Below are 26,916 nucleotides of genomic sequence, written 5' to 3'. Positions count from 1 at the left end.
TGACAAAAAAACACAGAGATGATGAGTAAAAAAAAGCAGAAGGGAAGTGCTCAGTATTCAAATAGATGAAGCCACAAGCCAATAAAATTGTTGAGTATGAAATTAGCGAAAAAGTTCCCCTAACTCAAAATATTTCAGTAAGATGGGATAAATCCACTTTAAGACTTCATGTATTTGGGTATCTGTTTCATGATAGCAGGTGGAAATCCCAAGAGACTTAAACACAATTCATTCTCTTTTTTCTCTTTTGACTTGATTGACTTTGGCTTATTTAATGCTTGGAATACATTCTTTTAAAGCTATTTCTTTAAATACGTTTTAAAAATTAGTCATTTCTGTTAATATGAATTAGATTTTTTTTAGGTTCTTAGATTTAGAATGTACTTGTACGCCCTCCAGGGTTCACATTCGGGCAGAGGTCTTGGGGAATCCCCTAGCGGAAAGTCTGAGCATGAGGTGACACTCAGGCCTACTGATGCACGTTTTTGTGAGGTTTGCCTCTGTGGGTTTTTTTACTAGCATTACTAAACAGGGTTTTAATTTCATATCTGTATCTCAACACACTGACTGTGTTCAAAAGCCTGCAGTTCAGTGATTACTTAAGCTGAATCAACAACTACTATGTAATTGCTATTTCACTACTATGTAACTGCTGTTTTACTACTTTGTAACTACTATGTTACTATGATGTACTGCGTAACACTGAATGATACTATGTATCATTCAGTGATTTACCAAGAAACTAATTTGTACATTGTGTAAGACAGGAAAGTGAGGAACTGAAGTGTGTACTGTATGAAACACAGTATCAGGGAGGGCCTCAGAGCTGGATGAGCATTTCAATTGATAACTGATGCTATTGGTTAATATTCTTTCTCTCTCTGTTGAGGTTTGCCTCTAGTGTTTTTATTTTTTTAATTTCACTAGCATAGACAGGAGTTTTTCATTTTTTGATTTTGTATCAGTCTAAATTCTTTTTACATTTAATGCTGCTGCATATTGGGAACGCCACAACATGCCTCACCTGAAAATTGAAACGAGTTGTTTTTTATGATGGTGTCCAGATTGGTGCAGACATTTGGTGTCAATGTGTGGCGGTGCTGAGCAACTACCAGCATAGTTCAATTTCTCATTACAGCCCAGTCTTTATTAACCTCTTACTTTACAACTGGAAAACAGCCAATGTGTGCAGAGTTAGTGAAATGATACCAAACAAGATGCATTTACTAAATTATTTAATATGTTTTTTGCTATTAAATTTATACTAAAAGTGTGTCTAAATGTTAGACTTGGGTCCCTTTACTTTTATGGGAAGGCCAGGACCCCTCTAGCCTCCCTCAGTTAAATCTCTGGCACTGACCTTGCCTATATTTCACTTGATGAGAGCTCAAAGATGTGAGCAAATATAAACAAATAATAGTAATAAAATATATATTCTTAACAGACATATAGAGGTGTAGATTTGTAGTTCAGTGGCTGCATAAGGAGGAAACTAGCCTTTCACACAACAACACTTACATGCACCAGCAAGAAGCTGTTGATCACACATCTGCAGAGCTGAACGGCACAAAAGAGCTCACTTTAACTAAACGTTGGTTTCACTAACTTAATCTTTCTCTTTGAGGTTTAAGCTCCACTGAGCAAAAGTGACCATGAATCAAGTAAAATATGTGAGAGGGAGGATGAGGAAACCTCAGATGATGAAGAAACAGAGAACAAAAAGAGGCTGTAGGATGGTATGCTATGCAGTTACAAAAGAGATAAAAAGATTTTTTAAAAAGTATCTGTTACCATATGATATCTGCCCCACATAAATGTATTAAGGTTAAAAAATCAACTTGTGTTTCAGCCTTCAGATATCCAATACTCAATATTGTGCGTGGTTAAATGAAGAGAAAAAATTAAGACTTACCCAACACAGACAGTCTGTACTCAGCAACAACTCTGACTTTATTACCAGATGCTTTTGCTTCATACAGTCCACTATCAGTCTTCTGTAAGTTCTTCAGTGTCAGACTGTAGGTTTCCTCATTGAACTCCACTCTGCCTTTGCAATGGGAATAGAATGTACTATCTTTATATTTTTTATTATATTTTAGAACATTATAAGCTCTGTTAAAAACCCAGAATAAGTCATGAAATTCTGGAACAGGATGCTTTATGTCCAGTTGAACAGAACTTCCAAAAAGTCCAACCACATCAATGGACACTGTAGAGAGAAAAAAAAGATTAGAAAATGTTACAAATTTTGTGTTTTATCATGGTTGCCTTTTCATACTTTGTTACAGTGTGGCATGTTAATGACTAAATGAACACATATAATGTCTTTTGACTCTCTATTATAAATATAAAGAAAAAATGTGTAATCCCAAGCTAAACAAAGATGTTTTGCGAATGCAGAGCACACCTTGGTAAATGAGATAATGAGAGGAGGGGACCTCAGGAATTTTGGGCCGGAGTTCAGTATGGTTTCTGTGGGTCACGAGAAGGCCAACCCCCAAAAACTCCAGATTAGATGGAGGCCAGCCATTAGCCGTAAGCTTGGCGGAAGTCTTGGATTTGAGTTTGTAAGCTTGCAAAGACCACCGTCTGAGCAGTTGGATCATGTGAGCAGGGAGCCCTTGGCAAGTAGCAGAAGAAGCTGCTCCTGTTCTGAAAAAATGAGCAAAAAAATCGCTCTGGAGGGTAACTGGATAATGAGAGAACTAGGCTTAAGTGATGTGGAACCAGCAACGGGAGACCACAGAGCCGGTTTCTGTGATTAAAAGTGGGTCTGATTGCTGGAGTAGCTGTGCCAGAGGTTCATATGGGCTGAGATAAGAGTTGATTTTTAAACAAGTACAGAGGAATGCTTTTACCAAATTAGTTTGTTTTGCTGTGTTTGATATCATAGATCATAGTGTCTGAGTTTAACATGGTTAGGTCTGATAGGCAGGGATGAGCAGGTTTGAAGGTTTCTGTTTGAGCTGTATATTCTGAACATCTCAGGAATCGGAGGAAAGCGGAGTAAAAGGGCTTCTAATTTAGCGGATAAATCTTTGGGGAAGAGACCAGCACGGATTGTCTGAATGCAGTGTTGGAGGATGTCAGAGGTTAAGGGCAGCTGATGTGGTGGAAGGTGATGTTTGTTTCTTTAGATTCCTTTTAGTAAAAGTATGAACTGAGATGGTTAGCCATGGTGCATTGGGTTCCATTGATGAGTTTTCTAAAGAAATTAATCCCGGCTAAATGGACTCTTAAGGTAGAAGCGCTAGAATGGCTAGAAGTGAACTGGCAAATGTAAGGAAAGCTGCTGTCATTGAAAGATTGTCTGAAGGGAATGGCGGTGTGGAGTGCATGAAAACACTGGAAAGATTTCCATCCAGACAAATAGGTTGACAGGGTACAAGGGGCACCCACACTTAAGATTGTTCCTTGAGCTTGGAGGAGGAGCTGAAAGAACTGCTGGTCAGTTGGAGGATGGAGTCCAAATATGGAGGAGTCGGCATAGAATGCTTGAGGTGCTAAGGCTTTGAATTTCTGAAATTGAAACTGAGAGAGAGTCAGCAATAGCATTCGAATGGCCTGGGTTGTGAATGGCTTGAAGAATGAATTGATGTTGGATTGAGTGCCAAGTAAGGTGACGTAGGAATGGCATGAGTGTTAGTGATTTAGAACGTCCTTTGTTGATTATATGAACACCTGCAGAGTTGTCAGAGTGGATGAGGATCACTCATCTTGTCCATTTATGTCCCCAAAGGAGTGCAGCAATGATGACTGGGCAGAGTTCCCACAAGGCAGAGGAATCACCTGATTTAAGGGAAAGCAAAGCAAACTCCGAAGGCCAAGGAGAAGTGAACCAGTGGCCACCATAGAAGCCGCTGAAGCCTATCAAGGGAGCTGTATTGGTGAATAGTTACAGATCTTCAGGGACTAAGATAGCGTCTTCATAGAAGAAAGAGATGCTGTTCCAGTGCTGGAGGAGGAAGAGCCAGAAGCGGAGTTCCGAGATACATGCATCATCCAAGGAGAGGCAGTGTTAGAGTGAGGGAACCAAGGAGGCAATGCTGAGGAGGTGGGAGATAAAAGCACGTCCTTGAGTTATTATTTGAATAGGGTGGTAATAATGCATTCCAGCTTATCGGATGGAAGGGAAGCCCGGAACAAGACTGAGTCTAGCTGAATGCCAAAGGACTAGGTGGGCCCGTTGTCTTCTCAGGAGAGAAGGGGACACCGAGACGCTGAAATGCAGAGAAGTTGGTACAAAAGCCATATGCAGGTGGGGAGGAAGGGAAGATAATCACAAGGAAGTCATCGAGTAGATGGAGCACGTAGGGTAGTCTCCAAACGTTCAGCAGGATCCAACACAAGGCTTCAGCCAGGGTGTCAAAAATTTTTGGGGCTGGCAAGACGAACTGCAAAGTAAAACCCGCCTTGCCAGCAAACTCCAAACAGATGCCAAGAATCAAGGTGCAGAGGAATGATCTTAAAAGCCGAGACGATGTCAGCCTTTGCAAACCAAGGTCATGGCCAGCCTGCTTGATGAGCAACATAGCATTATCCATGGTAGCACAGTGATGAGAGAAATCAGAGCTAGGCACGAGGCTGTTGATGGATGGTTCTGAGGAGCCATGAGGGGCAGACAAATCGATGATGAGGCGTTTCTTGCCGGAGTATTTACAAGTGACAATGCTGATATGATTGACACAATAAGTGGAGAAGGGAGGAGAAGCGAAAGGGCCAATCATGAAACCTTCTGAAACTTCTTTGGCCAAAAGGGAAGACACAACATCAGGCTCAGACAGAGCGGAGAGGAGGTTGTGACACGAAAGGGAAGAGGCAGGAAGCACAATGAGTTCTGGAGAAAAGCTGAAGATAAGGCCATCTAGCAAATAAGAGATGAAGGAGTGATCAGAATGGAGGGAGAGATCAGCAGTGAGAGCAGGGACATTGACAGGAGTGGAAAGATGCCAGAGTAGTCGTTTGGTCCCGAACTTAGGAGGGTGATGGGGGCATCCAGATCTGGAATGAGCTTGGCCACAATGAGAGCAGACATGGAGCAACTTGCATGAAGGAAAAAAAAACATCCAGCGGAGTTGAAATTATTACAGACCATCCAGCCCCCAAAGGAAATGAGACGCCACCCGTGTCTGTCGCGGGAACTGGAAGTCATAAAGATAGGGGCGGGGGCCACAGTGGGAGCACAGGATATGGCAGGGTGGGGAGTGGGAGCGGGTGGAGTAAAAGGAGAGCAGGAGGAAGCAGGGTGAGACAGGCAAGCACAGAGCTCACAGCTCACAGGAGAGAGCATTCCGGCCAGCGAATATGCGACAGTAGATCTCAAGATCCAGGTAGGCCTAATATGTAGAAATGTTCCACTGATGAAGATGGGCTGCTGCGCAGGCTGAGAATAGATGGTGGTAATCATAGAAACCCGAACATGCAACTGGATACTTGGAATAGGATTAAAAAATGAGGCAGAAGGGCAAATATAAAGAAAGAAGCTGAGAAGAAGAAGGAAGAGACATAGCCAAAAGTAGGGCAGAAAAAGGCTGGGAAAAAATAGGGGGAGAAAGTCCAGAAAAAACGGAAGAAGCAAGGCATGCAATGGGAGCGAACAAAGTGTTGGCTGGGCCAGCAGCAGAGACAAGCTGTCTGGGAGCAGGACCGGGACATCCAGCAGAGGGTGGCACTTCTCCAGAGGAGGTGTCTGGGGAGTTGGTGATCACGCGTGGGGAAGCCGACGTGGTCTGGCTGCGCTAGAGCAGCGGAACGCTAGGCGTTGACTCCTGAGAGACTGCACATACAGGGAGAAAAGAGCTGCCTTAGGTGCCGTACGGGCGAAAGGAATGCACAGTTTCCTAAGGACTTTCTGCAGTTTAACCACAGTCCAATCAGAGATAGAGGGAGGTCTTGATTTAGAGTAGGAGGGGCGTGGAAGTGCCAGAGGGAGCCGCAAGTATGGAGGAGTCGGCATAGAATGCTTGAGGTGCCAAGGCTTTGAATTTCTGAAATTGAAACTGAGAGAGAGTCAGCAATAGCATTCGAATGGCCTGGGTTGTGAATGGCTTGAAGAATGAATTGATGTTGGATTGAGTGCCAAGTAAGGTGACGTAGGAATGGCATGAGTGTTAGTGATTTAGAACGTCCTTTGTTGATTATATGAACACCTGCAGAGTTGTCAGAGTGGATGAGGATCACTCATCTTGTCCATTTATGTCCCCAAAGGAGTGCAGCAATGACGACTGGGCAGAGTTCCCACAAGGCAGAGGGATCACCTGATTTAAGGGAAAGCAAAGCAAACTCCGAAAGCCAAGGAGAAGTGAACCAGTGGCCACCATAGAAGCCGCTGAAGCCTATCAAGGGAGCTGTATTGGTGAATAGTTACAGATCTTCAGGGACTAAGATAGCGTCTTCATAGAAGAAAGAGATGCTGTTCCAGTGCTGGAGGAGGAGGAGCCAGAAGCGGAGTTCCGAGATACATGCATCATCCAAGGAGAGGCAGTGTTAGAGTGAGGGAACCAAGGAGGCAATGCTGAGGAGGTGGGAGATAAAAGCACGTCCTTGAGTTATTATTTGAATTGCATAATTGAGATGCCCAGAAAGGGAGAGGAGCTGGAGCTTCAAGCAACGAGGCTGCAGCACAAATTCTGATAGGGTGGTAATAATGCATTCCAGCTTATCGGATGGAAGGGAAGCCCGGAACAAGACTGAGTCTAGCTGAATGCCAAGGGACTAGGTGGGCCCGTTGTCTTCTCAGGAGAGAAGGGGACACCGAGACGCTGAAATGCAGAGAAGTTGGTACAAAAGCCATATGCAGGTGGGGAGGAAGGGAAGATAATCACAAGGAAGTCATCGAGTAGATGGAGCACGTAGGGTAGTCTGCAAACGTTCAGCAGGATCCAACACAAGGCTTCAGCCAGGGTGTCAAAAATTTTTGGGGCTGGCAAGACGAACTGCAAAGTAAAACCCGCCTTCCCAGCAAACTCCAAACAGATGCCAAGAATCAAGGTGCAGAGGAATGATCTTAAAAGCCGAGACGATGTCAGCCTTTGCAAACCAAGGTCATGGCCAGCCTGCTTGATGAGCAACATAGCATTATCCATGGTAGCATAGTGAAGAGAGAAATCAGAGCTTGGCACGAGGCTGTTGATGGATGGTTCTGAGGAGCCATGAGGGGCAGACAAATCGATGATGAGGCGTTTCTTGCCGGAGTATTTACAAGTGACAATGCTGATACGATTGACACGATAAGTGGAGAAGGGAGGAGAAGCGAAAGGGCCAATCATGAAACCTTCTGAAACTTCTTTGGCCAAAAGGGAAGACACAACATCAGGCTCAGACAGAGCGGAGAGGAGGTTGTGACATGAAAGGGAAGAGGCAGGAAGCACAATGAGTCCTGGAGAAAAGCTGAAGATAAGGCCATCTAGCAAATAAGAGATGAAGGAGTGATCAGAATGGAGGGAGAGATCAGCAGTGAGAGCAGGGACATTGACAGGAGTGGAAAGATGCCAGAGTAGTCGTTTGGTCCCGAACTTAGGAGGGTGATGGGGGCATCCAGATCTGGAATGAGCTTGGCCACAATGAGAGCAGACATGGAGCAACTTGCATGAAGGAAAAAAAACATCCAGCGGAGTTGAAATTATTACAGACCATCCAGCCCCCAAAGAAAATGAGATGCCACCCGCGTCTGTCGCGGGAACTGGAAGTCATAAAGATAGGGGCGGGGGCCACAGTGGGAGCACAGGATATGGCAGGGTGGGGAGTGGGAGCGGGTGGAGTAAAAGGAGAGCAGGAGGAAGCAGGGTGAGACAGGCAAGCACAGAGCTCACAGCTCACAGGAGAGAGCATTCCGGCCAGCGAATATGCGACAGTAGATCTCAAGATCCAGGTAGGCCTAATATGTAGAAATGTTCCACTGATGAAGATGGGCTGCTGCGCAGGCTGAGAATAGATGGTGGTAATCATAGAAACCCGAACATGCAACTGGATACCTGGAATAGGATTAGAAAATGAGGCAGAAGGGCAAATATAAAGAAAGAAGCTGAGAAGAAGAAGGAAGAGACACAGCCAAAAGTAGGGCAGAAAAAGGCTGGGAAAAAATAGGGGGAGAAAGTCCAGAAAAAACGGAAGAAGCAAGGCATGCAATGGGAGCGAACAAAGTGTTGGCTGGGCCAGCAGCAGAGACAAGCTGTCTGGGAGCAGGACCGGGACATCCAGCAGAGGGTGGCACTTCTCCAGAGGAGGTGTCTGGGGAGTTGGTGATCACGCGTGGGGAAGGCGACGTGGTCTGGCTGCGCTAGAGCAGCGGAAGGCTAGGCGTTGACTCCTGAGAGACTGCACATACAGGGAGAAAAGAGCTGCCTTAGGTGCCGTACGGGCGAAAGGAATGCACAGTTTCCTAAGGACTTTCTGCAGTTTAACCACAGTCCAATCAGAGATAGAGGGAGGTCTTGATTTGGAGTAGGAGGGGCACAGAAGTGCCAGAGGGAGCCACGAGAGCCACAGGAACTCTGGGCTTGAGCAGGTGGGGGAGCCATTGGGCGAACGCCAGCTTCTTTGGGAGCCGCTTTGTGCCGTATGAAAGCTGCCGTGGCGAGATGGGGAGCGAGAGGAAGAAGGCAAGTTAAGAACTGCAAAGACGGCCTTGAACCTGAGTGCAGGGTGCGCGGATTCCTGGGAGGAAAAATGCTGGCTTTTGGAAGCAACAATGTTGAGGTCAATGACGACACGATAGTAGATGAGTAGCACAAAGCTGGGTCGGTGCAAAATTTCATCACAAGAAAGGGCTGGTATTTATAAAAAGCTGGAATTGAGAAGGAGTTTTAAGCGTTTTAGTGTCCTCAAACTTCAGTTGTCATAACTCCATTAAAAAAAATTAAACTGATAGTAAAAGACATTTTTGAACAATATACAAAATACATTCAATTCTCGATATTAATGCTGCACAAAAATAAAAATAAAAAAATCAACTGGTATCGCCGATTTTTTTAAGTGAAAATAAGTTAAAAGAACCCCTACAGAGACCACACTTCTGCACATTTTAATACACAATTACAGTATTTGCTGAATTTGGGGGGAAAAAAAAATGTAAAATGAGCCCTGTGCAAAAGTGATGTTGAGCTCTATATTTTTTTTTTCAATATGTTAAACTCAGCAATTAAAAATAAATTTTGCACTGAACTTAGCAGAAAAATGCCAAATTAAACTTGCAATTGCAAAACGTGTCAATGCTCATTTCCTCTCACTGTAGCTTCATGTATTTAATTGCAATAAAAAGTATATCCAGTGTTTAGAGGTAATAATGTGCTGTATTTCATCATATATATGGCTACATGTAATGCTAGTTTACAGTCTTAAACTAGTAAACAGTAAACCTCTGTTTAAGCTGGAGCTGTTTGTGCAGATATGATCTCAGCAGGCTGAGTGAGAAACAGAGCAGGACTAAATTCAGTAAACAATGCAATCAAATATCACATGAGATTAAATAGTTTGCAGTCTAGTCTGACACATTTTGTTGTTTAAACAATCTTGTAAGGTGAAACATCTCAGAGGTGGATCGTAGGATTGTTCGGTTAAAACTAATCATAGGCTGTTATTCAGTTTAGTCAGGTCAGCTGTATTAACAGTGTGGAGAATTAAACCAATAATCACTCACACTCCTTATTTGACAGATCAACTCAAAAATATAGATTATCATACAGTTTAACCTCTAAAGTGATGAAGGTCAGAGAATTGTTTACCTGTGACTGAGGTCAGAGTGTAGAGAAAAAAGATCAGCTGTAGCAACATCGCCATTACAGAGTGTGAAAAACTTCCTCTTTAACAGTGAAGGAGGAAGTTCTGATAGACCCCCGTACTGCCTCAGAGAGGGATTCTAATGTGCAGATGTTCATGTAGACATTAGTAGAAGGTGATAGAATATTCTACACTGAAAAAGCTATTTATTACAGTTTACTTTGATATCATTAAGACCGAAATACATTCATTCATTCTTTACTTTTCATGCTCTACACTAACCACATTATGACCAGGGGCAGCAGTTTCACAGAGTGTACTTAAATAGAATTAATCACCTTCAATGATCATCCATATTTAACCGAACTGTAAAGCATCAATATGTCCTCATATTGTGTTGTAATGACCTAACAGTTCCTGTGGGTTTTCCTCTGTGGTTAGTCTCATCTCGTTGTCATTTATCTCTCTGTCTGTTTTGTACTTTGATAAAAGAGATTATGCATAATTATGTGTTTTATTTTTAAAGACAAAAAGTAAAATCACTTATCTGGACAATGCCATAATATGCCATTTCATATATAACGTAAAATGTATTCCAAAATACTATAGAAGAAGAAAACTCAGGAGACTCCATGATTCTGCTCCAAGAAGAGCTTTTTTCTTGTGCTTTTTTAACCACATCAACATAAAAGAACATACAGAACAGAAACTGCAGCAGAGGTCACAACGGGCCACACACTTCACCCTGATGGTTCCTAGAACTGCTTATTTCCAGAGATTTTCACATACGATAGCCTCTAGAGTTCACTCAGAATAGTGCAATAAAGCAAAAAATGAAAACTATGTCAGGTTCCACTTCTGTCAGCCAAGAAAAGAAAGCTGAGGCTGCAGTGAGCACAGGCTCACCAAAACTGGACAGTTAAAGACTGGAAAAAAAGTAGCCTGGTCTGATGAATCTGCTTCTTTTTTTTCTTTTTTTTTTTTAAGGCAAATAGTTGGCAGGTTCAGAATTTGGCACCAACATCATGAATCCATGGACCCAACCTGCCTTACGTCAATAGTTCAGGCTAGTGGAGGTGGTGTAATGGTGTGTGTGGAATGTTTTCTTGGCAAAATTTGTGCCTGTTAATACAAGTCAATCAGTGCTTGAATGCCACTTATTTGAGTACTGTGCATCCTTTCATGGCCACAGTTGACCAATTCTTTATGGTTATCTACAGCATGATAATGCACCATGACAGTGCAGCTGAAAAATTTGAAGGAATTGCATGATGTAGTCATGTCAACGTGAAACATAATCCTAAAGGAATGTTTCCAGATTGGAAAAAAAGTCTGGTTCCATTGACCTACATTAAAAGTAAAGTAGGTTTTTACCTTCTCCTGTAAAGTTACAAAGTTACATTTTTGGAGATATGAGGTTTTTTTTCGACAATATATATATATATATATATGTATGTATGTATGTATGTATGTGTGTATATATATATATATATATATATATATACACACACACTTTAATGCTTTTAAAATTATTTTCAATGCCATTTTGAAAAACCTTTAATGCAGCTTAGAGCTAGCTACTGTAGAAAACTTCAAGTTTTTTCTTTTAAGTTCCAATTTAGCCTTGAGAATTTACATTTAAATCTTATGTTGCTCATACACTCCAGCTTAAAGGTCTACTAGAACCTCCACTTAAAATGTGCTGCCTTTGAGGCATCACTGATTAAACAGACTTCATGAGAAGAGCAGGTTTATCTTTAGTGATGTTTGTAAATATATGCATAATCACTATTTACAAATGCATTTAAATACATCTAATAAAATATTTACTTACACAAGATACAGTGTGATATACGTCATTTATGTGATCTGCGCATCACGTGACAGGCAGTGTTGTGTAGCGCAGAATGAAGAGTACACACCATGTGGGTGAGCTGAATAAAAGAAGACTCGTTCATAAATAAGTCTTGTTGCATGGTTATAAAACAACAACAGGACACGACATGGTACCAGGAGTTTCTTCGAACTCAGGTCTTGCGTGCAGATGAGCATATGACTACAAAACTTGACGCAGAGGCAAGCGAAAACCGTGCAGTCTGCTAGCTAATTAGCTAATGCTAGCTAAGAACCGGGAAGATGGAGCAGTATTTCAAGCCACCAACAGAACTAAAGTTGACGGGGAACGTCGAGGAACAGTGGAAAAAGTTCAAGCAAAGGTTCACCCTATATTTGACGGCAATTGGGGCTGATGGAAAAGAGGACAGTCAGAAAGTAGCACTGTTTCTAACAGCAGCGGGAACTGACGCCCTGGATGTTTTCAACAGTATGCAGTTGACGGCGGAGCAACAAAAGAACTATGCGCTGGTACTGGAGAAATTCGAAACGTTTTGTACTCCTAGAAAAAATGAAACATATGAGAGGTATGTGTTCAACAGTAGAGCATAGACAGAGTCTGAGTCTGTTGAAGAGTTTATCATGGACTTGAAATTAAAGAGTCAAACCTGTAACTTCGGAGACCTAACCAATTCGCTGATACGTGACAGAATAGTGATGGGTGTGCGTGATAAAGGACTGAGAGAAAAGCTACTCGGTGAAACTGATTTGACACTAGAAAAAGCGATACAGCTCTGTCAAGCAAGAGAAGCAACACAGAGTAGGATAAAAAACATGGATTGTGGTCAGTGGAAAGCCTCTGTAATGAAAGTAGACAGTGCTTCGAAAACAACGGGAAAGTGCTTGAGTGAAAAACATGCTCAGAAAAAAGCAGAGAGTGCAGAGACTCGACACTGTTCGCGTTGTGGAAGTAAACACAAACCACGCCAATGTCCAGCATACGGGAAGGAATGTCGAAAGTGCGGCAAAATAAATCATTTCGCAAAGGTCTGCAAACTGCGCAAACAGCAGAAAAGGGTGCACTGTGTCGAAGAAAATGACAGCTCAAGCGACGTCACGGATGATGTCTTCGTGGGAACTGTCACGGGAGCAGTACAAGACGAAGAATGGACTGCTACATACACAGTCAACGGAACGGACATTGCTTTTAAACTGGACACTGGAGCACAGGTCAATATCTTGTTGGAAACTGAGCTGGCCAAGTTGGATATTCAACCATTTGTGAACACTAAAGATAAAGTGAAACTGAAGTCATACAGTGGGGAAGTTATCCCTACAGTGGGTACATGCATGGTAGTAATGTGCATAAAAGGTGAGAGATTCGATGTACCATTTGTTGTTGTGAAGGGTACCAAGCCTCCTATCATTGGACTGAAAACATGTAAGATGCTAGGTCTGGTAAAACGAGTAAACGAGCTAAAAGTTGAAAGCAAAGCACAGAGTGTGACAGATGTAGAAAATGCTTATGCGGATGTTTTTCAAGGCTTTGGAAAACTCAAGGTTACACACAAAATTGAGCTAGAACAGCCAAATAGACCAGTCATTCACGCTGCCAGAAAGGTACCTCTTGCTTTAAGAGAGAAACTAAAAACAGAGTTACAAAGGTTAGAAGGCCTAGACATAATAGAGAAGGTGGAAGAGCCTACTGAATGGGTACATTCACTTGTGATTGTTGAAAAAAAGGATGGCTCATTGAGACTATGCATGGATCCGAAAGAGTTGAACAGATATGTGAGACGTGAACACTATCAATTGCCAACAAGGGGAGAGATTTTTGGTGATATAGCAGGTGCCAAGTACTTTTCAAAATTAGATGCCTCTGCAGGATTTTGGCAAATCGCGCTAGACAAAGAGAGCAGCAGACTATGTACATTCAACACACCATTTGGCAGATATTCTTTTAAAAGGTTACCTTTTGGGCTTGCTTCTTCTCCAGAAGTGTTTCACAGAACAGTCCAGCAAATCTTTGAAAAGGTTCCAGGTACAAAAGTATATATAGATGATATCTTGATTTGGGGTAGGACAATGGAAGAGCATGACCAGAGATTGAAAATGGCACTGGACACAGCTAGAGCTAATGGTTTAAAGCTAAATTCGGGCAAGTGTCAGTACAGGCAGACTGATATAACATTTCTCGGTGAAAAACTAACGCAAGAAGGTGTAGAGATTGATCAGAACAAAGTGGCCGCTATAAAAAACATGCCACCACCAACAGACAAAGAAGGTGTTCAAAGATTCCTAGGCATGGTGAATTATGTAGGCAAGTTTATTCCAAACCTTGCTAGTCACACAAGCCAGTTGAGAAGCCTATTGTGTAAAACTACTCAGTGGAACTGGAACATGAACCATCAGAAGGAGTTTGAGGAGCTAAAAAGTCTAATTATGCCAGCTCCTGTTCTAAAGTACTTTGATGAGGATCGTCAGATGAAAATTTCGGCAGACGCATCCAAAGCAGGAATAGGTGCAGTGTTATTGCAGCGATATGGCACTAGATGGCGTCCAATAGCTTATGCGTCAAGAGCATTAACAGCTTCAGAGCGTAATTACGCACAAATCGAAAAGGAAGCACTCGCTCTCGCATATGGATGTGAGAAATTCCATGTATTCATTTATGGTAGAAGAGTTTGGGCTGAAACAGATCACAGACCTCTGGTGACCATTGCAAAGAAAGGGTTAGCCAACACACCTCCTCGAGTGCAAAGATTGTTCCTGAAAATCCAAAAGTATGACTTACAGCTAGAATACAAACCTGGGAAAGAACTACTGGTCGCTGACACACTATCACGTGCATACGATGAAACAGTATCGGTACAACAGTATGAGCTGGATGAAACGGTACATGTCAACCTAGTTAGGAAAAGCTGTCCTGTATCCAATGAGATGTGGACTGTAATAGCAAGGGCTACTGCTGAAGATGAAACATTGAAACAGGTCATTAAAGCAATCACACAAGGTTGGACAGTACGTTCTGTACCTTCACCATACTACAATTACAGAGATGAGTTGTCAGTGTTAGATGGTATTCTGTTCAAGGGTTCAAGAATAGTGATTCCCAAAGTGTTGCAACGCAATATGTTGTTGAAAATTCATGAAGGACATCTTGGCATGGTGAAATCCAAAAGAAGAGCCAAAGCTGTTTTATACTGGCCAGGCATGGGTTTAGACATAGAGACGGTCATCAAATCCTGTGCAACCTGTCAAAAATATAGAGTCAAGCAGAGCAAGGAGCCAATGTGGATTGAGGATCGTGAGGTGCATAGACCATGGAGCAAAGTGGGCATAGATTTGTTTGAGTTGAATGGGAAAAACTATGTTCTTTTGGTAGACTACTACTCCCATTACCCAGAGATGGCACTATTGGGAGAAACCTCAGCATCACAGGTCATAACACACATTAAGTCATTTTTTGCACGTCATGGCATCCCTGACATAGTGATGACTGATAATGGTCCTCAGTTTAGTTGTGAGGAGTTTCGTAATTTTGCTAGAATGTATGAGTTTAGACATGTGACATCAAGCCCGCAGTATCCACAGTCTAATGGTCTTGTTGAGAATGGAGTGAAGATAGTGAAACTGCTTCTAAAGAAAGCAATAGATTCCAAAACAGATCCTTACTTAGCACTACTGAACTACAGATCATCTCCATTGTCTCATGGAAAGTCACCGGCAGAGCTTTTGTTTAATAGGAAGCTTAGGACTCGCATGCCACAGTTGCTCAAAACAGAAAGTGAACAAGATAGCAGCAAAGTAGTGGACAAACACAAAGCCAAACAAGTACAGAAAAGATACTATGACAGAGGATCAAAAGAGCTGAAGGAACTAAAGCCACATGATAGAGTTAGGCTACATGATGGAAAACATTGGAGTTTAGAAGCTCATGTAATGAGAAGTGTAGCGCCAAGGTCCTATGTGGTACAAACTCAAGAAGGAGTAACATACAGGAGAAACCGTAGACATTTACTAGAAGTGCATGAAAGAGAAGAGAATAGAATTGAGGACACAAACTCAAGTGACAACAACAGCAAAGAACTTGAGAAACCTGTAACTGAAAGTAAGGAGCAAACAGAGGAACAAGTTGAAGTCAGGAGATCTGGTAGAACCATTAAAGCTCCTCAAAGACTTATAGAACAGATGTAAATAGTAAGAAAGAAAACAGTAAAATATGCATATAATGCAAAGCTAAAGAAGTCACAAACTGTTAACAAAAAAAAAAAATGTGAACTTGAAAGAGAAAAAATGTTTTGTGAAGTTTTATTTTCTTTGTGTAAATATTGAGAGATGCAACAGATTGTTACTTTTTTTTGTTGTGTAAGAAAATGCTTAACAGGAGGGATGTGATATACGTCATTTATGTGATCTGCGCATCACGTGACAGGCAGTGTTGTGTAGCGCAGAATGAAGAGTACACACCATGTGGGTGAGCTGAATAAAAGAAGACTCGTTCATAAATAAGTCTTGTTGCATGGTTATAAAAACAACAACAGGACACGACATACAGTATTCTAGTACATTCAGTCAGCTGATGTCTGAGAAGTTATAACAGTGACGCTAGAGGTCTGTACAGCTACAGCCTGCAAAAAAGTGATGTAGTAACTGATAATAGCTTATTGGGTACAACTATACAGTAGAGTAGATTATAATCAGAGATTACAGAATAGGGCATTATGTAACTATAACAGCTATAATAAACTGTGTAACACCATCCATGTCTTTAAGATGATTTGGCCAGTCTTTCTCTGATGTGGACAGTGATGACTGCAGACAGCATGAGGGTCAGAATGATGGAATACAGTACAGTCTTCAGCAAACACACAGACACACCAGCAGAGGGAGACACTGAACCTGAAACACACACAACAAAACCCACTGTTGGATTAAATATGATGACCAGATAGAAAAGAACTAACTTGTTTCAAGGAAATCAGCCTGTCATTGTACAGAAGAATTTACAGTATTTAATGGTAACCAGTGACTACTGTTAGAGGCCTATAAGAGCAACAAACAAGAAATAGATCTAGGAAAACCCATGACTGCTGTTAGCAGTGTATCAAAGTGAGAATGAGAATTAAATCAATGAACGTTAAGCCCACCATGACAATATGTTGGCATGAATATGTGTAGAACTCAGTACATTGTAAGGTGAGTAAAATACTGTATGTAATTAAACAGCTCCAGTTTGAGTTTGTACAGGTAACCGTATCATCAAGAGGATGAGTGAGGCATGTAGGTGAGGCTTTCTTCACAGCAGGAGAACTTTTTTGATGATTTTCCGAGTGAAAATAAGTTAACAGCTCCTCTAAATGTAACATATTTAAATAAAGCATTTTTTTTTCTGCCAATTTTGGTGCACAATTTCTATTTATTTATTAGTTTAACAGCAAAATAAGAGTAGAGTTGAACATTTTATTTATATATATATGTGTGTGTGTGTGTGTGTGTGTGTGTTTGTGTTTGTGTGTGACATACTTTGCACGAGTCACATTTTATGTTTATTTTTCTTTATTATTTAAATACAAAGGCAAATTAACAACTGATCCAGTCAAACACATGCACTGCTAGTTGTAATTGGAATGAAAATTTGACTTATAGTGTAAAAGGCTGTGTGACGTTAACAAGAGTTTAACAAATGTGTGTTTTTTTGGGCAATTTTTGACTGTCTGCAGTGAAATTTAATCAGGAGGAAGATGCTGAATTTCTCCACAACACAGAAGAGCAGATAGAAATTACATTTTGATTTGAGTTCATTCTGAACTGAAACTGTATTTTTCCTGCATTTATTCCACCTGCACATCTACTGTGTGATGAAATCTGCCTCCTGTGATGATAAAGAAGAGCAGATAAATCTGCCTTTGTGTTGGATACACTTTATAATTTGATTCATATCATAAATCTGACATGCTGTATGTTTATCTAACTAAGCTCTCTAGCTAGCTTTAAATTAGCATATCTGAATCTATGTAGCATAATAACAGACTCTGTTAGACTCTTATCTGATTTCTACTTGCACACACACTCACACAAATATCTACAATTACCCAGAATCAGGTATAAAGTCAAGAAAACTTTACATTTTCTCTTGAGAGTATAAAGTGTGTACAAAAAACATTTGTTTTCTAGCTGCTAGCATTTATGTTAATAATGCGATCGCTGTAGCTTCCAATTCATGAAGTGATAATCCTAAAAATGGCAATCAACACTTTAAAATGCTTTTCCATTTTATGTTCTGATTATACTGGAAGGTGAGAATCTGCAGCTGACAGACAGCTTTAATAAATACACAGTAAATACTCACCACTGTGTTTCTGCATCTGTTATTAGAATTTTCTCTTTAAGACCCAGGACTGTTTTAATGACTGCATTTTTTTCATTATTTATATGTTTGGCCTACACTGGAGGACGACTATTGCTTTATTTAATTGAATGTATAGTGGCGCCTGCTGTTTGTCCCATGTGATGCTTGAGAATATAAGTTTCAACAGTGTGTGTCAGACACAGGGAGTCTGTGAGAGACTCAGTAAGAGAGAGAGAGAATTTTGTCTGTTGCTGAGTCAGACTGTCACACTAGAATGAATAATAATGTTACTAACTGGTTAATTACAAGTTAATATAAAGTTTTAAATGTAAGGTCTTTTAATGTAAAGTTTTCGAGGCAGTGTTTGTGTCTGTGTGTATCTGTGTTCACACCTTCACCTTCATCAGCACAGAGTTGTTTAAGTTCTTTCAACTCCAAAACATCCTTCTTCCAGCTGACTAAGTTGCTATGGTTACAGATGATGGTGCTGCCACTGACAGACAGGGAAAGGGCGACGCCTCCAGGTGATGTCACTTCCTTCTCCTCACAGGTTTCTTTATAACAGCTGGAGCTGATAGAGAGGTCATGACCTTTACAGGTGAGAGTGATGTTGCAGGTGTCTCTGCTTAGCTGGTGAGTCAGGACTGGAGCCTCCACTGGATCTGAGGTAGAAGATATACAGACACATCACTGTAATGTGTAATCACAGAGATTATTAAAAGCTGGTTATCTAGCAGTCTCATTGTGTATTTTCAAACTGGTCAGCATCTTTTAAAGTAGCTGAGACCGATCTGGACATTGGTGATGGTGTAATAAAAAATATCAACTGTCCTTTTCAGTTGTTAAATTAGAACTGGTGGTTTGAGGGTCTAAATTAAACTATGTTTAGCATGTTATAGTTAAAATCAAAAGGACATGAAAAGCTTTTTTATTGACCTCATTTCAGTAATGCTTTTAAAGAAGAGCTCCACTGATTTTTCTAAATTTCTGTCCAATTAATTGGTTATGATGTAAAAGTCATTCAGTGTGATTTGGTGGGAAATGGGCCAAAATTGTTCATAATGCTGGTGACAGGAATTCAAGGCCTGAATCAGTTGATGCCTCTAAAAGCTCCTTCACACCAAGCTATTACAAAAAATAGTTACAAATACACTGGACATGTTTCATGAAAGTTTTAAAATATGGCACTATCATTAAATGTTCTGATATTGGATGATTACATGCAGTGTGTTTTTCAGATTTAGTGGGTAGTAAATGAAAAGTTATGAAAAGCAAAAATCAGTTAACATCATCCTTTAAAAACGAGCTGACCATCATGAGTTATTCTTAACACTCAGCCATGTGTGCACAATTCCATACTGGACATAAAGTGCAATATTTAGGTGTAGAAGACAAAATTTCATAACTCACAAAGTGCACTATACAGGGATCAGGGAGCCATTTGAGATTCAGTCTTAGGATTTTCTGAGGTGTGACCTTGTTGCCTATTAATGAGCTGTTTTGTTGCAGTTTTCAGCATTTTACCTACTTGGTTTATGTTAAAGAATGTTAAATATTATGCCAAAAAATGTATATCCATTAAATGGCTTTGTTTAACTCTAAAACATGAAATGACTATTGGAGTTATCTTCTTTTTCTAAAAAACATTTAATTTAACAAAAAATCAAAGTGTTAAATAAAGAGTAAAAAATAAAGACTTATATTTACTGAATCAAAACAACCCAACTGCACAATAAAAAACATGGTTTATGAAAATTCATTAAAATGGAGAAGTGTTATTGCAAATGAAGTTTCTGTACAATGCACCATTTCACATCAAATCTCCGAATGGCTTTGTTTACATCTCAACCATTGAATTATGTATGAATTTTGAAAACCAGTGAACTTCAAGCCAAACACCTATGTTCATTTGCAAAAACAGCTCCTTACATTGCTGTGGCATAACATCTTAAGTAAATTTTAGTTCAATTGAACTGTGTAAAATCTCTTCTAAGAAATAGTTACAAGAAAATGTAAAAAAAAAATCCATAATTGTAATTGTAAATTGAGGTTTAGTTTAATCACTTACATTTTTGAAGGTTGAAGGTTGAAATATACAGCTTTAAATTTATCCTTTACGCATTTAGTTTAAGATCAATACATTTTGTGTTTAGCTGTCTGAGAGGCAAGCAGGTCTATTTATTGAAATTTCTTTCAGCATTCAAAACTTCCTTGGTATTTGGACATGATTTTATTAAGCTTATCTACAACCTCGTTCCCAAAAAAGTTGGGACACTGCGCAAAATGTAAATAATTGTTCAAATCATTTGAAGCCTACATTTAATTGAAAATAGTACAGAGACAACATATCAAAAGTTGAAACTGAGAAATTTTATTGTTTTTTTTAAACATATATGCCCATTTTTAACTTGATGTCAGCAACACGTTTAGAAAATGTTGGGAAGGGGCAACAAAAAACTGGTAAAGTTATGTGCTACTAAAAAAGTTGGCAACAGGTCCATAACATGATTGGGTATAAAAAGAGCATCCCATAGAGGCTGAGTCTTTCAGAAGTAAAGAAGGGGAGGTGTTCACTACTCTGTGAAAGATTGTGCAGGTAAATAGCTTCCAGTCCAAGAGTAATGTTTCTGAACATAAAATAGCAAAGAACTTGGGAATTCCATCATCTATGTTACATAATATCATTAAAAGATTAAGAGAATTCAGAGAAATCTCTGTATGCAATGTACAAGGCTGAAAACCAGTATTGGCTAGCCGTGATCTTCGAGGCCTCAGAGAGCACAGCATTAAAAACAATACAATTCTGTAGTGGAAATCACTGAATAGACTCAGGAAACTAATGCAAGTTAAAACTACCATGCAAAGAAGAAACCATGTGTAAACAGGATTCAGAACGCCTCCACCTTCTCTGGGTGTGAGTTCATTTAAGATGGACAGAGGCGAAATATAAAAGTGTCATGTGGTCTGATGAATGAAAATTTTAAATTCTTTTTGGAAATCATGGACACTGCGTCCTCTGGGCTAAAGACCACCCAGCTTGTTATCAGCTCAGTTCAAAAGTCAGCTTCCATGACGGTATGGGGATGCATTAGAGCACAAGGCATGGGTGACTTGCACATCTGTGAAGAATGGCTCCATAGTAAAAGAGTTCAGGTGCTAAACTGGCCTGCCTGCAGTCCAGATCTGTCACCCATTGAAAAGATTTGGCACATTATGAAATGAAAAATACGACAAAGGACAACCCATACTGTTGAGCAGTTACATCAACCAAAAATGGAAAACTATTTCGGTTTTAAAACTACAACAGCTGGTCTTCTCAGTTCCCAAATACTCACAAATACAGTGTTGTTAAAAGAAAAGGTGATGCATCACAGTGGTAAACATGCCCCGTCCCAACATGTTGTTGCCAACAAATTTAATTTGGGCATGGAGAACATAACTGAGCAGGAAAGAGAACACAGAGATTGTAAGTAAAACAAGGGGAAGACAAGCCCGATATGCAAATAGATAGAGCCTGAACTAAAAAAAAAAATGGAATACAAGTAAGTCAGCACCTCATCTGCCTATATTACCCTTAAAAGGGGTCATGTAAGAAACACAAAAAGAACAGACATCTCGTATTTGTTAATATAACTAGATATATTATAACTATAATACATCATATGGCCAAAAGTCTGTGGGCATCTGACCATCACATCTACATGAGCTGGTTGGAAATCCCATTTTAAAAACCGTGGGCAATAATATGGAGTTGACGACTATAAAAGCGTCCACTGTTCTGGGAAGGCTTTTCACAAGATTTTGAAGTGTGTCTGTGGCTGAAAGAGTATTTGTGAGGTCAGACACCAATGTTGGATGAGAAGGCCTGGCTTGCAGTTGACGTTCTAATTCATCCCAAAGGTGTTCAGTGGGGTTGAGGTCAGGGCTTTGTGTATGCCACTGGAGTTCCTCCACACCAAACTCATCAAACCATGTTTTTATGGACTTCACTTTGTACACAGGGGCAAACTTTTGCCACAATGTTGGAAGCATATAATTGTCTAAAATGTGTTTGTATGCTGGACCACTGACCTTTCACTATAACTAAGGAAAAAACATCCTGAAAACAGCGATTATCCTCCCTTCATCAAACTTTACTGTAAGTACTGTGCATTCTGGCAGGTAGCATTCTCCTAACATTTGCCAAATCCAGATTCGTGCATGAGACTGACCAATAGTGAAGCATAATTCATCACTCTAGAGAACATGTTTCTGGTGCTCCAGAGTCCAGTGGTGGCGTGTTTTACACCACTTCAGTCAGCGCTTGGCATTGCACATAGTGATCTGAGGCTTGTGTGCAGCGCTCAGCCATGGAAATCCATTTCACGAAGCTCCAAATGCGCTTTTTTTTGGTATTCTCTTGAACTCTGTAGTGAGTGATGCAACAGAGAATAGGTGATTTTTAAGCACTCCAGTGCAGCCCCTCTGTTTGTGTTGTCTTGTGCTTCATGGCTGAGCTGTTGTTGCTCCTAGATGCTTCCATTTCACAATAATAGCACTTACAGTTTACCAGGGCAGATGTAGCAGGGCAGAAATTTCACAAACTGACTTGTGGCAAAAGTGTTTAAAGTCATCTGAGCTCATCAGTATGACCCATTTTACTGCCAGTGTTTGTCTTTGGTGAATGCATGACTGCGGGACACATTTGGTCCGTGTACCTTCTGCTTATTTGATTTTCATTTTAAAAACCAGTATTTAAAAATGGCAAATGGGTCGATTCTCATTTCTGAAGGCATGTGAAGGCAAACTGAACACAGAGTCCTGAGCACAGAGACCCCCGGTGCAGCTTTAACGCGCGTTTTTTGTGTGCTTCTCCAACCATACATGCGTTCTGCACATTATGTCTGGTTGAAGTGATAGGAAATTTTACTGGATACTGGATTTTGAATTGAAAATCAAATGCACAGAAGGTACACGGACCTAGCTTATTTTACAGTTTCACAAACTAATAATCAAATCAAACAACAAATTAACATTAATGGAATAAGGGGTCGTATTTTATTGATCCAAAATATCTGGAAATAAGATGTCTGGGGAGTATGAAGCCCCCCGCGTTAAGTGTCAGGTGTGCAGTACGAGAGTCTCTTTCTCATATCATTTCATTGTTGTTCAGGTACAGCACAGCTGTGCATGTTAAGTATACAAACACCTACACAAAACATAATAAAGTCTACCAATATGACAGAACTACAGGCCTGTATTCTGAGCTTCTGCGACCATATGTGCACTCTGCACTTTATTTCTGCTCAAAGTGATGGGAATATTTAAGTGTGGATGAATAAAATACGAACCTTTATTTTATTTCTGTTTATTTGTTATTTGATTTTATGACAAGTTTGTGAAACTATAAATTAAGCTGTTTCCTGATTTTTCCACTGACAATGACAGAACCACAAAAAACGAGAACTGACCCGTTTCCTGTTTTTCAATACTGGATTTTGAAATGAAAATTAAATGAACAGAAGGTACACGGACCCTGAAACATCTGAACTTAGTAATTAGGAGGGGTGTCCACACACTTTTGGCTATGTAGTGTATAAATGACAGAATTTCGTTTGTGTTTGCTGAGCAGATTTGAGATCCAGTAGCTGCGTAAGGAACCAGGCTGTCACAAATCAGTGGCACTGAAGAGAAAGAAAGAGCTCACTTTAACTCAACTTTGGTTTCACTGACTCACTTTTTCTCTTTGAGGTTCAAACACCAATGACCAAAAGGAAAGTGACCATCAAATCAAGGGAGAGAGAGAGTTTAAAAGATGAGAAAATGGCCGTGAATAGTGTGAAATATGTGAGAGTGAGGATGAGGAAAGCTCAGATGATGAAAAAACAGAAAATAAAGTGAGACGCAGCAGGATGGTAGGCAGTAAGGTTTGTTTTCAGTGACAAATCTGTTCACTTTGTTTTTTTTTTTCAATCTTGTGTTTTTTATATGACCTGGGCAGTGTACTACTTGAAATTAGCAAGTACCTTACAGGACAGTGCACCTTGTGTTATTAGCCTTCAGAGAAACTCGATATTTCACATTATTAAGAATAGATAAAATTACAGTGTCTAAATGTTGTGTCAGGACTGCATGTTTCCTCTGACTGACTGATTTTCTATAAGACTTACCCAACACAGAGACTCTGTACTCAGCAACAACTCTGACTTTATTACCAGCTGCTTTTGCTTCATACAGTCCACTATCAGTCTTCTGTAAGTTCTTCAGTGTCAGACTGTAGGTTTCCTCATTGAACTCCACTCTGCCTTCATTACCAGGATACTGTTCTGTTTTTTTTAATTCAGTATAATAATTTAGAACATTATTAGTTCTGTTAAAAACCCATAATAATTCATCAAACTCCAGTACAGGATGCCGTATGTCCAGTTGAACAGAACTGTCAACCAATCCAAACACATCACTGGATGCTGCAGAGAGAGAGAGAGAGAGAGAGAGAGAGAGAGAGAGAGAGAAACCTTTTATTATATTGTGCCTGCTTTATCTTACTGTGTGGCATGTTAATGACTAATTTCCAAAACCTTTACACTGTATGTTTATACATGCAGTGAGCACAAACAAGTATTCAAATATTTTTGTTTTTGTTAGTTAATATACAGCCATATGCAAATGTCTGTTTTTTGTTTATATTTATAAGTCAGAAGACTTTGTGTGTAAATATTGAGTGAATATTTAATAACAAAAACTGTCTGAATATGTTTCCTCTCACTGTAGCTTCATTTATTTAACTGTAATAACTGTAAGTAAAATTTCCAGTGTTTAGGAGGAGTGATGGTGTGCAATAAAGCCAGTTACATCAAATATAAGGCTATAATGCTAGTTTAAAAACTAGCATTTAAAAGGGCTGTAATGCTAGTTCAAAGTAAACAGTAAATGCGTGTTTATCTGGAGCTGTTTGTGCGGATATAAACTCAGCAGGTGGAGTGAACAACAGAGCAGGAGGACTAAACTCAGTAAACAAAACCATAGAACAATACATTCATTACATTAAATAGTATACAGTCAAGTTTGACATATTTTGTTGTACAAACAGTGTAACAAGGTTAAAAGAAAAGTTTTAGCCCCTAAGATATAAATTGAGGGTATGCAGTTTAGTCAGATCAGCTCTCTTTGTGTAGATTATGTATGTTAATAGTATGGAGGATTAAACCTGCTTTTACTTTTGTCACGCATTCACCAGCATCACGAGACGCTATGGACTTCATTTCCCAAAACCATCAGGAAGATCACATGACTAGACAACTTCCTTCTGACTCGGAGACCTTAACGGACTCCATTACCCACAGTACCGTGGGGGATCACATGACTTCGGACGGGCTTCGTGCTCCTATCAGCGCTCGCGTTCCCCGGAGTACTAACTGTTTGCACCTGTGTGTTATATTATATGATCGAGGCAGGATAGTTTATAAGCCCGGGCTTCAGTTAAGTTCAGTGCGAGGTATTGTTTCTTTATGAACTTAGTGAGCGTTATTTCTGATCTGTTGTTTGCCGTGTATCTGACCATTGCTTTGTGTACTTGACTCTGCCTTTTTGCCTGGCCCATTTTTGCACTTTTGCTTGTCGTTTTTGATCAGTGTTTTTGACCTTTCTGCCTGTTTTTTCGCCCCTTGGTGTTTGTTCGCACGGTGATATGATCATCGTTGTATTTTGCCTTTGTCTTTTGGATTTGACCCACGCCTGTTCTTTGACCAAGCCTTTGCCTAACTCTATTAAAACAACTTTAGCCCTTTTACTCCGCGAGGGTCTGGTTTCTGTTGGCGTGTCACAACTTTACTTATTCAGCTCACCAGTGACTAACATATCTCAGAATGTTTTGAACATTTTAAAATTATATTGTTTTAGCACAAATTCTCACCACAACTTTCACACTTGAAAAAATCACTTACACTCTTCATATTACGCTCTTTAGACTGACTCAAAAATGATTCATTATACATTTTAACCTCTATAGTGCTGAAGTTCAGAGAATTGTTTACCTGTGACTGAGATCAGAGTGGAGAGAACAATGTTTAGCTGTAGCATCATCGCCATTGCAGAGCCTCTGAGATACTTCCTCAATATCAGTGAAGGAGGAAGTTCTGAAAGTCCTATTCACTGCCTCTGAGAGGTTTACTAATGTGCTGATGTTCATGCAGACCTTATAAGGAACAAGTGACAGAATATTCTATGCTAAATATCAATTATATATATATATATATATATATATATATATATATATATATATATATATATGGGTTTAATTTGTTTAAGACCTGAATACAATAAGGAGGCTGTCAATTACATTCATTCATTCCTCATTCTTTCATTTATTTTTCATGCTGAACTCTGAGCACATTAGGACTAGTAACAGCAGTTTTCACAGAGTGTACTTCTATAGAATTAATCTATTGTATGTTTCCTAATGACACACTTGACAGGCTCTAAAATTGTCTGTCAGTTCCTGTTGGTTTTCCTCTGAGGTTAGTCTAGTTTCTCTTCATTAGCTTCTCTGTGTCTTCTTCTACTTTAAAAAAGACTGTGCAATATTCTCTCTGTGTGTGTGTGTGTGTGTGTATGTATGTATGTATGTATGTATGTGTGTGTATATATATATATATATATATATATATATATATATATATATATATATATATATATATATATAATGTGTGTGTGTGTGTGTGTGTATGTATGTATGTATGTGTGTATGTATATATATATATATATATATATATATATATATATATATATATATATATAATGTGTGTGTGTGTGTGTGTATACATACATATAAGATATTTATCTTATAAAGCACTGTCTCTGGGGCATCATGAGAAGAGCATTTGTAAACATATGCATAAACAGTATTTACAAATGCATTTGAATATATCTAATAAAATATTTACTTACACAAGATACAGTATCCTAGTACATCCAGTCAGCTGACTTCTGAGAAGCTACAACAGTGACGTCTGTGTGCTACAGCTTGAAAAAAAACA

General features: G+C 39.8%; 1 protein-coding gene across 1 annotated transcript in view; it reads right to left on the bottom strand.

Annotated features, from left to right (window-relative positions):
• The window catches only part of LOC118797383 (SLAM family member 9-like), a 30,565-nt gene extending 4,587 nt beyond the window's left edge, over nt 1-25,978 (bottom strand). Inside the window, exons 1-3 of the mRNA XM_036556723.1 lie at nt 25,915-25,978; nt 24,187-24,348; nt 1,913-2,047 (exon numbers count right to left, since the gene is read on the bottom strand). Coding sequence (XP_036412616.1) covers nt 1,913-2,047; nt 24,187-24,348; nt 25,915-25,969 — 352 coding nt within the window. The 5' untranslated portion in view covers nt 25,970-25,978. The remainder of the gene's footprint in view (nt 1-1,912; nt 2,048-24,186; nt 24,349-25,914) is intronic.
• Nucleotides 25,979-26,916: the final 938 nt, after the last annotated feature.

Source organism: Colossoma macropomum, unplaced genomic scaffold, assembly GCF_904425465.1.
Source record: "Colossoma macropomum unplaced genomic scaffold, Colossoma_macropomum, whole genome shotgun sequence".
Lineage (NCBI taxonomy): Eukaryota > Metazoa > Chordata > Actinopteri > Characiformes > Serrasalmidae > Colossoma > Colossoma macropomum.
Note: the sequence above shows the minus strand (reverse complement) of the source record. Positions and strands in the feature narration are given on the sequence as shown.